The sequence below is a fragment of the Bombina bombina genome, chromosome 3, assembly GCF_027579735.1.
Source record: "Bombina bombina isolate aBomBom1 chromosome 3, aBomBom1.pri, whole genome shotgun sequence".
Lineage (NCBI taxonomy): Eukaryota > Metazoa > Chordata > Amphibia > Anura > Bombinatoridae > Bombina > Bombina bombina.
Window position 1 is genome coordinate 970158905 of NC_069501.1, and position 12314 is coordinate 970171218.

Below are 12314 nucleotides of genomic sequence, written 5' to 3' on the forward strand. Positions count from 1 at the left end.
AATGCCCCTTGGTCTTAGAACCGCCAGAAGGGACCCGAGTACCTTTGTGAAAATCCTTTGAGCAGTGGCTAGCCCGAATGGGAGAGCCACAAACTGGTAATGTTTGTCCAGAAAGGCGAACCTTAGGAACTGATGATGATCTTTGTGGATAGGAATATGTAGATACGCATCCTTTAGATCCACAGTAGTCATAAATTGACCTCCTGGATTGTAGGTAAAATCGTTCGAATAGTTTCCATTTTGAACGATGGCACTCTGAGAAATTTGTTTAGGATCTTTAAATCCAGAATTGGTCTGAAAGTTCCCTCTTTTTTGGGAACTACAAACAGATTTGAGTAAAACCCCATTCCTTGTTCCACGGTTGGAACTGGGTGTATCACTCCCATTTTTAACAGGTCTTCTACACAATGTAAGAATGCCTGTCTCTTTATTTGGTTTGAAGATAAGTGAGACATGTGGAACCTTCCCCTTGGGGGTAGTTCCTTGAATTCCAGAAGATAACCCTGAGAAACTATTTCTAGTGCCCAGGGATCCTGAACATCTCTTGCCCAAGCCTGAGCGAAGAGAGAGAGTCTGCCCTCTACTAGATCCGGTCCCGGATCGGGGGCTACTCCTTCATGCTGTCTTGGTAGCAGCAGCAGGCTTCTTGGCCTGCTTACCCTTGTTCCAGCCTTGCATCGGTTTCCAAGCTGGTTTGGTTTGTGAAGCATTACCCTCTTGTCTAGAGGCTGCAGAGTTGGAGGCCGGTCCGTTCCTGAAATTGCGAAAGGAACGAAAATTAGACTTATTCTTGGCCTTGAAAGGCCTATCTTGTGGGAGGGCGTGGCCCTTACCCCCAGTGATGTCTGAGATAATCTCTTTCAATTCTGGCCCAATAAGGGTTTTACCCTTGAAAGGGATATTAAGCAATTTTGTCTTGGAAGATACATCCGCTGACCAAGACTTTAGCCAGAGCGCTCTGCGCGCCACAATTGCAAACCCTGAATTTTTCACCGCTAATCTAGCTAACTGCAAAGCGGCATCTAAAATAAAGGAATTAGCTAACTTAAGTGCGTGAATTCTGTCCATAACCTCCTCATACGGAGTCTCTCTACTAAGCGACTTTTCTAGTTCCTCGAACCAGAACCACGCTGCTGTAGTGACAGGAATAATGCACGAAATAGGTTGCAGGAGGTAACCTTGCTGTACAAAAATCTTTTTAAGCAAACCCTCCAATTTTTTATCCATAGGATCTTTGAAAGCACAATTATCCTCAATAGGAATAGTAGTGCGCTTGGCTAGTGTAGAAACTGACCCCTCGACCTTAGGGACTGTCTGCCATAAGTCCTTTCTGGGGTCGACCATAGGAAATAATTTCTTAAATATGAGGGGGGACAAAAAGTATGCCGGGCTTCTCCCACTCCTTATTCACTATGTCCGCCACCCGCTTGGGTATAGGAAAAGCGTCGGGGTGCACCGGAACCTCTAGGAACTTGTCCATCTTGCACAATTGTTCTGGAATGACCAGGTTGTCACAATCATCCAGAGTAGATAGCACCTCCTTAAGCAGTGCACGGAGATGCTCTAATTTAAATTTAAATGTCACAACATCAGGTTCTGCCTGTTGAGAAATTTTACCTGAATCAGAAATTTCCCCATCTGACAAAACCTCCCTCATGGCCACTTCAGATTGGGGTGAGGGTATGACAGAGCAATTATCATCAGCGCCCTCCTGCTCTACAGTGTTTAAAACAGAGCAATCGCGCTTTCTCTGAAATGCAGGCATTTTGGATAAAATATTTGCTATGGAGTTATCCATTACTGCCGTCAATTGTTGCATAGTAACAAGCATTGGCGCGCTAGAAGTACTAGGGGTCTTCTGCGTGGGCAAAACTGGTGTAGACACAGAAGGAGATGATGTAGAACTATGTCTACTCCCTTCATCTGATGAATCATCTTGGGCAACTTTAATATCTGTGGCAGTACTGTCCTTACTTTGTTTGGACGCTATGGCACAATTATCACACAATTTTGAAGGGGGAGACACAATTGCCTTCCATACATACAGAACATAGTTTATCTGAAGGCACAGACATGTTAAACAGGCTTAAACTTGTCAATAAAGTACAAAAACCGTTTTAAAACAAAACCGTTACTGTCAATTTAAATTTTAAACAGGGCACACTTTATTACTGAATATGTGAAAAACTATGAAGGAATTGTTCAAAGACCTTTAACCCTTAAAATGAGGAAACCGGAGCCGGTTACAGTTTTAACCCCTCTACAGTCCCAGCTACAGCCTTTGCTGTGACTTTACCAAACCCAGGGGGGTATACGATACCAAATGAAGCCTTCTAGGAACCTTTTCAATTACTTTCAGACCCACACACATGCAGCTGCATGTCCTGCTCTCAAAAGTAGCTGTGCAGTAATGGCGCGAAAATGAGGCTCTGCCTACTACAGAGAAGGCCCTTCCTGACTGGGAAGGTGTCTAAACCAGTGCCTGACGTAAAAAAAACGTTCCCCAAAGTTTATAAAGTGTGAATTTCAACATCAAGCTGTATAAAATGCCCAAATAAAGCAATCGATCTAGCCCATAAAAGTGTCTACCAGTTTTATAGCCCATATTAAGCCCTTTATTCTGTTTGAGACTAAGAAAATGGCTTACCGGTCCCCATGAGGGGAAATGACAGCCTTCCAGCATTACACAGTCTTGTTAGAAATATGGCTAGTCCTACCTTAAGCAGAAAAGTCTGCCAACTGTTTCCCCCAACTGAAGTTATCTCATCTCAACAGTCCTATGTGGAAACAGCAAACGATTTTAGTTACTGCTGCTAAAATCATATTCCTCTCACAAACAGAACTCTTCATCTTTTTCTGTTTCAGAGTAAATAGTACATACCAGCACTATTTTAAAATAACAAACTCTTGATAGTAGAATAAAAAACTACAACTAAACACCACATACTCTTCACCATCTCCGTGGAGATGCTGCTTGTTCAGCGGCAAAGAGAATGACTGGGGTGGGCGGAGCCTAGGAGGGACTATGTGGACAGCTTTTGCTGTGCTCTTTGCCATTTCCTGTTGGGGAAGAGAATATTCCCACAAGTTATGGATGACGCCGTAGACCGGACACACCAATGTTGGAGAAATAAAGTGTTCAATCTCCAAGCAGTCAACTTCAGAGAAACGAGATTTGGATGAAGGAAGGGCCCCTAAAGTAGAAGGTCCTTCCTTAACAGAAAGCTCCAAGGTGGGGAGGATGACATCTCCACCAGATCTGCATACCAGATCTGGAGAAGCCACACCGGTGCAATGAGAATCACCAACGCCCTCTCTTGTCTGATCCGAGCAATGACCCGAGGAAGAAGGGCAAACAGAGGAAACACGTAAGCCATGCTGAACTTTCAAGGAACTGCTAGAGCATCTATCAATTCCAGGAATTCCAGGTTTCTCCCATTCCCGAGAAATAATTTCTGAAACACAATCTGGAACAGGAAAAACTTCCACCACAGAAGGAACCTCAAAAAACGTATATTAAGTTTACTAGCCTTCTTGGGAGTCACTATGACCATTGAGTCAGAGTCATCCAAAGTAGCCAAAAGCTCACTGAGTAACAAACAGAAGTGCTCCAGCTTAAATCTGAAAGAAACCACCTCAGAATCAACAGAAGGAATTACACTATCAGAGTTTGAAATTTCCCCCTCAGATGCTACCGAAGTATCTTCCTCCCAGACCTATGGGAAGAAACATTTTACATAACTGCAACAGAGTCAGAAACCTTAAACTTCCTTTTGCGCTTTCCTTGCAACACAGGAGAAGCAGACAAAGCCTTAGATACAGCAGAGAATATGCGAGTAGCCATATCCTGCAAAGAAAAAACAACCTGAGACGAAACACAGGTCACTGCATGAGAAGAGGGTAGAGATTGGGATGATAGGGGAGCTTGAACAGGAGACCCCTGAACAGCATTCTCCTTAGAAAATAAAGGCTCTGAATCAAAAAGCCTATCCCTGTAATTTAATGTTCTCTCTATACACGAGGAACAGAAAGGGATAGGTGGCTCCACATTAGCATCTAGACATAAAGTGCAAGTAACATCTTGCAAGTCCCATTGTTCCATCTTTAGCACACAAAAAAATTATTAAACAAATAAAAAATCAACAAAATGTAGCAGCAAAAAAATAACGTTACTGTCACTTTAAGAACGTTACACAAAACATTTCACCCAGAAAAAAATTTCTAGACCCTAGCTGCACCTCTACAAGTCTTGCAGAGGTGCTTACCTGACCTCCCATGGACCAGAACAATACAAACGTAGCCAAAGACAATCCTGACTTCCTACACTCAGAAGTGAAAAAATAAAGAGCGAGCAAAACGCGCGCCAAATAAGCTCCACCCATCGTGGGTGTATACAACCACCTCCCGGCCGACATAAATCATTACAGTCACCGGGAGGAACAGAAAGAACGTGACACGCTCCAACACAAGCCGTTATGTGGCACACCACTAGGCAGCACTTAGCAAAGCACATTTTAGAAACTGCACAAATAAGTGCTAAACAGGATTGATGCTAATAAAAAATAAATGAGCCTACATTAAGAACTCCAAAAAAACGATCACTAGCCAAAATAAGGAGAGCTAAAAAAGCACTCCTAATAGAGCCATCCTCTCAGTGCCCCACATAAAAAACAAATACTGCCATAATAAAAAACCTGCACATAAGCAGTATTGATATCCCAAATTAACCTCATAAGTGCCAAAACCTTTCTGACCCATCAGAAAAATAAAAGTATCACTTACCTCCAACAGTCTGCCTGACAGCGGGGCACCTCACTAGGTTTAAAAGGCTTCCCTCCTAACATGAACCTGTGGATACAGAAAAAAAGACCAAGTAAACCTACAACGTCTTTCACCAAAGGGGCAGCAACAACAACCTGGGAGGCGCAGAGGGGATTATACCCCCCAAGTTCCCAAAAGCCACCACTGCTCTACTGAAGAGACTGAAGTAGACTACGGCTAAACCCCAGAAAAGATCAGAACAAACCTGTTCTGCTTTAAAAATAAATTCTTGATTGAAGAATCAGACACCTAACTTTACCCCTCCTTGCAACTGATACAAGCAAAGAGAATGACTGGGAGTTATGGGTAAGGGATTGGTATTTAACAGCTTTGCTGTGGTGCTCTTTGCCTCCTCCTGCTGGTCAGGAGTGATATACCCAATAGTAAATATGATGATCCGTGGACTCACTGTGTCATTAGAAAGAAAATCAAATTTATATTATATTGATTTCATAGGATACATCAAGTCTATTTGTTAATTTTTATTAAAAAAAAAATGAAATAATAAAAAACAAAAGTTAAGGTGGAATAGTGTAATGTATCAAACTGCAGTGAGATGCAGACGAGTGATTACTTGCGTAAAATGGAGCTAGATACGCTATAGTGTACAATACACCTTATTAACTCTTGCAGGCACCAAGAAACACCCAAGTATAGATGAAACTCTGAAAAGGTAAAAAGGAATACATGAACTTACAAACAAAAGCCATGCAGGGTTATGTGTGAATGAAATAACGAATATATATTCCGATATTAACTTTGTATCATATGGATGGCAGTGGATGTAACCGAGATGCTGCTACTACTGCAACACCATCTTTGTCTCAGTATATATTAGTCAAATAATGTGACAAATAGGGAGGCAGATTCTGCTGCAAAAGCCCAAAAGCACAGCTGTGTAAAGCCTTTCAACTAGTATGGGTGCTAAACCGTTTACAGCTACTACAATAGCCCTCATCAATGGCATATCAGTTGAATACAGACCAGGGTGCATCCTTTAAAAGTAAAAACATTATTACAGATGTAAAAAACAAACAATCACTGTTTACAGATGTATTGTATTTGTTTTGCACATTTATTTATATCTGATTAGCAATGTTGCAAGCTATCGTAAAATAGATTTATGGTATATAGTCTCCTGAACTCCATACACCTGTAAATAAAAAAAGTTATTGCTCTGAAAACAATGTCAAATAGTCCTCTTCCTGTCACTTACCGATTTAAAAGTTGCTGCATGAAGTTGTCAGCAGTCAAGGGCCGTGGATTCTGAGGTTGTTCCCCAGAGACCGTTGAGGTGCGAGCTTTTTCCACTGACAGGCCGTTAATGTAGGCTCTCTCCTCCTGCAAGGCCTTGCGCAGGTCTTCTGCTTTCTCCATCAGCATAGAAATGTTTAGACTTTCTCCTTTCACTTCCCTGGACCGAGGCGAGCCTCCTCCAGCTCTTTCTCTCTTCTCCTCCTTCAGACGTGTAGCCTCAGGTCTTCGGCTAAGTGCTGGAAGCTTGCTTTTCTTTAAGCCAAACCAACTGGCAATGCCACTGGAATTACGCTGCTTAGGATCAGAGGGTGGTGAACGATGTTGTTCCTGCAGTTTCAACATATTTTCTTTAATGCCCTTCATCACCTTTTCCTCAATGGCAGAATGCAAAGCTGCACTGAGAGGATGGCTTTCTGTGCCCTGTGGACTTGCATTACGAGAACAAACATACTCTGGACAAGTGCTGCTTTTCTTTCCTGCATTAGATTGTGTCCTCTGCTTCTCTTCACCCATATTTGATGGCTGTCGGATGCTTGGTTTCAGTTCCTCACTCAAGGGTCGTGATACAAAGGGCTTTGCAGTCGCCTTGCTTGGGGACTTTGCAGGTAATTTGGTTGGGCTGCCATGAGGGCTGCGCACAGATTTATTTTGGACAGGAGGTGCCCGAGCTTGGTTACGGGGACCATTTGGAGAGCCTGGTGCACAGTGGGCACCAGGCTGACGAGTCCGAGCAGCCTCTAATTTTTGTGCATGGTATCTTGGTGGGTAACTTTCAGTGGATCCAGGTTCTGGAGTCCTTAGGCTGCTAACACCAACAGATCTCTTCATTGATGGACGTTGATCAGAACCATCACTTACAAGCCGATTATCTTCTGTACCTTCAAGAGAAAGCTCTGGTTGTGGGTTATCTGGGGCTCTTAGCTTTTCTATCCTTTCCCTGAATGGTAGATGTCCAGTAGGCTCTGGTGGTTTTCTGGAAGGTACAGGTTTTCGAATATAAGGGATGTTTATCTGACTATGACTGCCCTCATTCCCTTGAGAGTGGATGCAACGTCCAGGAGGGCAGCTTGAGGAACAACCCCCCACAACCAAATGGGAAGAACCATTCTTTGTCTCAAAACTCTGTTTTATACTGGGAACCTCAGAATTTCTAGGGGCCATAGCTGGGATATTTTCATAATCATGTGACTTTTTGGTGCAGCACTGTATTCCAGATTTAATTACCATGCTGCCAGGGGATTGCTCACTCTGTCCTTGCTTAATGATGTCAGTATTGAGAATTTCAGTGGGGGAAAGTGGCTCAGTGTCAAGTTCAGTTAAATCCTCTGCTACCTTTCTACCCAGCCGAGGGGAGGGGAAAGCTTCATAGTTATTGCTTCGACATGGAATTTTGGAGGTTTGGGTAAGTTGAGGGCTAAGGCGCAGAGGGTTGGGACTCTGCAATTTCTCCCCAGAGCCCGGGAGTTTTAGAAACTTGAGGAATTTGGCTGGAGACGGAATGTGGGGTACTCGAGGCTCAGGAGAAGGAATAAGTGCATCTTGTGAGTCTACAGAAGGATTAGGAACAGCAATTGAAGACTGGGAGCAATCTTCATGTGTCTCTTGGGCGGAATTCTTGTGGACTGATTCAATTGTATCTCCTTGAATATTTGAGCACCCAGGAGAAGAGGGACAAGAGTTGGAAGGTCCATCTGAAAGAGTCTCAGTAGTCAGCTGCTTTGCTGGAGACCGAGACACAGAGTCTGCTCTCTCAGTGGTTGCCGGTGTTGATCCAGTTACATGCTGAGTTTCTACCAGATCCCTCAGACTTCGACTATAGCACGTTAATGAGTGGAGGTGTCCAATGTGTCCCCTGCTGAGACCAGTCAATTCAGTGTGTCCCTCAGCAGGACCCCTCTTATCCCCAGCTCCACGGGAGCAGAGACAGGGCCCCAAACCCTTAGTTAAGTCTGTTAATGGTAAGCGTTGTCTGATCTCACTTTGGGGAGGTGGTGGCTCACCAATGTCATCATCTGAGGACGAAGAGCTTCCTTCAGCTTGCCGTGCTAGCTGACGTGTATCCTCCCCTGAAACTAAACCAAGGTGCTCTCCTCCTCCTTCACCAGGGCTTCCAGCTGGTGGTTCTCTCTGGATGGGCTTCCACTTGAATAACTCATCCCAGCTGTTTTGAGCCAACAGAAGACAGGAGGCCCAGGGTTCATCCCCTCCAAGTTCTTGAGAAGTTAGGCCATCTCCATTCAAGTAATCAAAGTTTTGCTCTGATCCTACACGCAGGCCATTCCCACCAGTCGATGACAGACCCCCAAGAATCATTGATGAAGCAGTGCAGGATGATGATGATCCAGACTGAGATCCTGTAGCCTCAAGCCTTCGCAGGACCTCTAAAATCTGGGCCTTTTTCCGAAGGAATGGAGACATTGCATCTAGAGAGCGACAAGAAGAGGGGACTCTGCTCGGACGATGCTTGTCCTAGAAACAAAAAAAAAATAAAATGACAGATTTATGCTCATAGGTAGATCTTTTTTTTTTGCAGAGAACGAGAGAGAGTGAGTGAGTGTGAGAGAGTGAGTGAGTGAGTGTGAGAGAGATCTCTCTCAAAAACAGTCATACTAATTTCCTCTGCAATGTAGAAAGGAGATGTTTTCTATTGTTTTCATGAGACTTATTTAAAGAAACAGTGTGACCATAGCACCCATTTTACTTTTTATATAAGCAAACATTTATAAACAAACACACATTGTGTAATATTATTTCACTGTTTTAATCTACTATTAAATACTACAAAACAGCAATCAATTAGTCACCGGTACTGCTTATAAGCGATAAGCTACATACCCCATTTACTCCATACATTACAACATAAGGTTAGATATGTCCCATGAAATTACAGTACTACTGGAAGACATATTTTGATAATTTTACTGAATGGGAGATTTATAGTTAGGTTAGAAATGACACACGTATAACACACATGTTTTGCTATCCTAATATATAAATATACACATGTATAGCTAACTTCGTTCTCACCTCTCTCTGCAGAGCACATTGCCCAAAATGAAGGGAACCAGAAAGCCTATCCAAGTCTCCTCCCTGAGGGTCAGACAAAACCTGCAGCGGATGCAACTAAACATGTGGGACAAAAGCAGTGGATTAATGAATCACCTGTGCAGAACAAATTATTACAAATATTAATGCAGAAGGCATAATTTGTAAACCTCTATATTTACTTTTAGCTATTATGGCATTCCATTCATAGTCACACTTAATAAAAATAAAAGTATATGATAGACTGTATCAAATCTGTGAGAAATCAAATGTTATATAGGAGTGTGAATGTCCTAGTCATGGAAACAGATCAATAGACCATGTTTAGGATAGAACAAGGACTGCTAGCAAAATTCCATTCTTGCCTCGAGTGGCTCAGTGAAGACCAACTGAACAACAAAACATAAATAAAGCTTATCTTTGATCACTGAGTGGCCACAAGCCAGGATTCAGCAATTTTCTGAGCCAGATTTATCCTTGTCTAAGTGCAACACAAACGCATCGGTGGGTGCTACAAGGATGAGCTTGCGCCCCATTGTGCATTCCAGAGCAGGATTATACCATCTGAATAAGCCCAATGTAGAGTGGACATCAAACAAGGTTAGATAACTAGCAAGTTCAGAGAACCTGTAAAACTGTCCTGCAAGTGTGTTCTGTAGCGTGATTGTATCCATTTTACATTTAGTTATTGTTAATGCTTGAATAGTCAGCTAATTTCACACCCCTATGTGCCAACCATATGCGTCAATTAAACTCTCTGTACAGAAATAAGGGTCATGCATGTCTATGTATAGGTGTGATCATTTTCTTTTAAAAGGCAATTAAAAAATGACAAAGCCAAAGTCATTTTATCATCTTGAGATCTTATTTAAAACCGAAAAAATGAGAAGGATAAAAGCAAAACTAAGAATCAAATCTAGAAACCGAAATGAGATATAGAAGACTTGAGGTACAAATACTATAAAAAGAATAAAGAAAAGAAAGAGGTAGAATAGAGCGAATGGTGGGGAGGGGAGAAGGCCAATGAGAAGCCACCAACCCAAGACCAAGATGGCACCACAGCCACTGCCAATATAGTGTTCTGTTTAGGGTGCTAGATAAATATTTATGATCCCTGAGCTACTATCCTTGGATGTAATGAGTCCCAACAAAATGTAATATCCTGAAACCTAGCAAATGTATTACTTTTAAGGTAGGTATATATTTCTCAAGCAAAAGTAGTTTACATGTCCTGCCTTTCTAATCTAATGTCTGGCTATGAGGGAAAACGCACCATTCAAACTAAATTTGACAAACACTTGGGCTTGTCGTTCAGTAATGTGACCAAGGGAGTTAGAGAAAAGGAATGGCCAAGGAGGTATAATTTTATTTTTAACTGATTTACAGACATTTAAGCAAATATTGTTAAATAAAAAAAGAAGGATCAAACTAGTTAAAAACTGTCTTTTTTTATTAAAAAAATAATAATAAAGAATTTGCAATATACTTGATTTCCCCCCTTTCCTGAAATGTAATTCGGAAAATGGTGGGTTTTCCCCAATTCTAAAAATTTGAATACTTCACAAGCCTAACCCTGCTACATATTTGTCCCTAAGATCAGCAAGGTAATATGACAAGATACTGCAAAGCAATTTATGTTTTGCAAACAAAATGACTGTGGCAAGCATGGTCTACTTAAGTAACAAACCCGGACTGCCTCCTCATAATTACAAGGGACTTTATGTCGGTTTAATCTTAAGTCTCTACATATAATCACGTTTCAGTACAGGATCTGCTCTTACCTCAGGTGAAGATCCTGAAGAACGCTGCAACTTTTGGTGAAAGAGTTCACTTAACGCCCTGTTCTGCCTTTCAAGGTCAAATACCCTTTTTTTGAGTTTGATGCATTCTTCCCGAAGATCCTAAATAAAATACTTTTTTTTCACTATATGCCAAACAGCATGAACTATCAAATGTTATGTTCATTATTCATTCTGAATAGTATGGAAATGGCCTTCATTAAATAATTAACAAATTAATGTAATTATCTAAAAGAAAAAAACAAACAAGAGGGGAAAAAAACAACTGAGAATTTAGATGTTAAAAAACATAATTTATGTAAGAACTTACCTGATAAATTCATTTCTTTCATATTAGCAAGAGTCCATGAGCTAGTGACGTATGGGATATACATTCCTACCAGGAGGGGCAAAGTTTCCCAAACCTCAAAATGCCCATAAATACACCCCTCACCACACCCACAAATCAGTTTAACGAATAGCCAAGAAGTGGGGTGATAAGAAAAAAAGTGTGAAAGCATATAAAATAAGGAATTGGAATAATTGTGCTTTATACAAAAAAATCATAACCACCTCAAAAAAGGGTGGGCCTCATGGACTCTTGCTAATATGAAAGAAATGAATTTATCAGGTAAGTTCTTACATAAATTATGTTTTCTTTCATGTAATTAGCAAGAGTCCATGAGCTAGTGACGTATGGGATAATGAATACCTAAGATGTGGATCTTCCACGCAAGAGTCACTAGAGAGGGAGGGATAAAATAAAGACAGCCAATTCCGCTGAAAAATAATCCACACCCCCAAAATAAAGTTTAAATCTTATAATGAAAAAAACTGAAAATATAAGCAGAAGAATCAAACTGAAACAGCTGCCTGAAGTACTTTTCTACCAAAAACTGCTTCAGAAGAAGAAAACACATCAAAATGGTAGAATTTAGTAAAAGTATGCAAAGAAGACCAAGTTGCTGCTTTGCAAATCTGATCAACCGAAGCTTCATTCCTAAATGCCCAGGAAGTAGAGACTGACCTAGTCGAATGAGCTGTAATCCTTTGAGGCGGAGTTCTACCCGACTCAACATAAGCATGATGAATCAAGGATTTTAACCAATATGCCAAAGAAATGGCAGAAGCCTTTTGACCTTTCCTAGAACCAGAAAAAATAACAAATAGACTAGAAGTCTTTCGGAAATCTTTAGTAGCTTCAACATAATATTTCAAAGCTCTAACTACATCCAAAGAATGCAACAATCTTTCCTTAGAGTTCTTAGGATTAGGACACAACGAAGGAACCACAATTTCTCTACTAATGTTGTTAGAATTCACAACCTTAGGTAAAAATTTAAATGAAGTTCACAAAACCGCCTTATCCTGATGAAAAATCAGAAAAGGAGACTCACAAGAAAGAGCAGATAA

The 12314-nt window shown here is 41.3% G+C and overlaps 1 protein-coding gene across 7 annotated transcripts in view; it reads right to left on the reverse strand.

Moving 5' to 3' along the window:
• Positions 1-12314, reverse strand: part of NCKAP5L (NCK associated protein 5 like) — a 235375-nt gene that overhangs the window by 35011 nt on the left and 188050 nt on the right. For all 7 annotated transcript variants that reach the window (XM_053708047.1, XM_053708046.1, XM_053708052.1 and 4 more), the window contains 3 exons: positions 10905-11024; positions 9106-9201; positions 6038-8547 (listed from right to left, as the gene is read on the reverse strand). In XM_053708047.1, the coding sequence (XP_053564022.1) occupies positions 6038-8547; positions 9106-9201; positions 10905-11024 (2726 nt within the window). The remainder of the gene's footprint in view (positions 1-6037; positions 8548-9105; positions 9202-10904; positions 11025-12314) is intronic.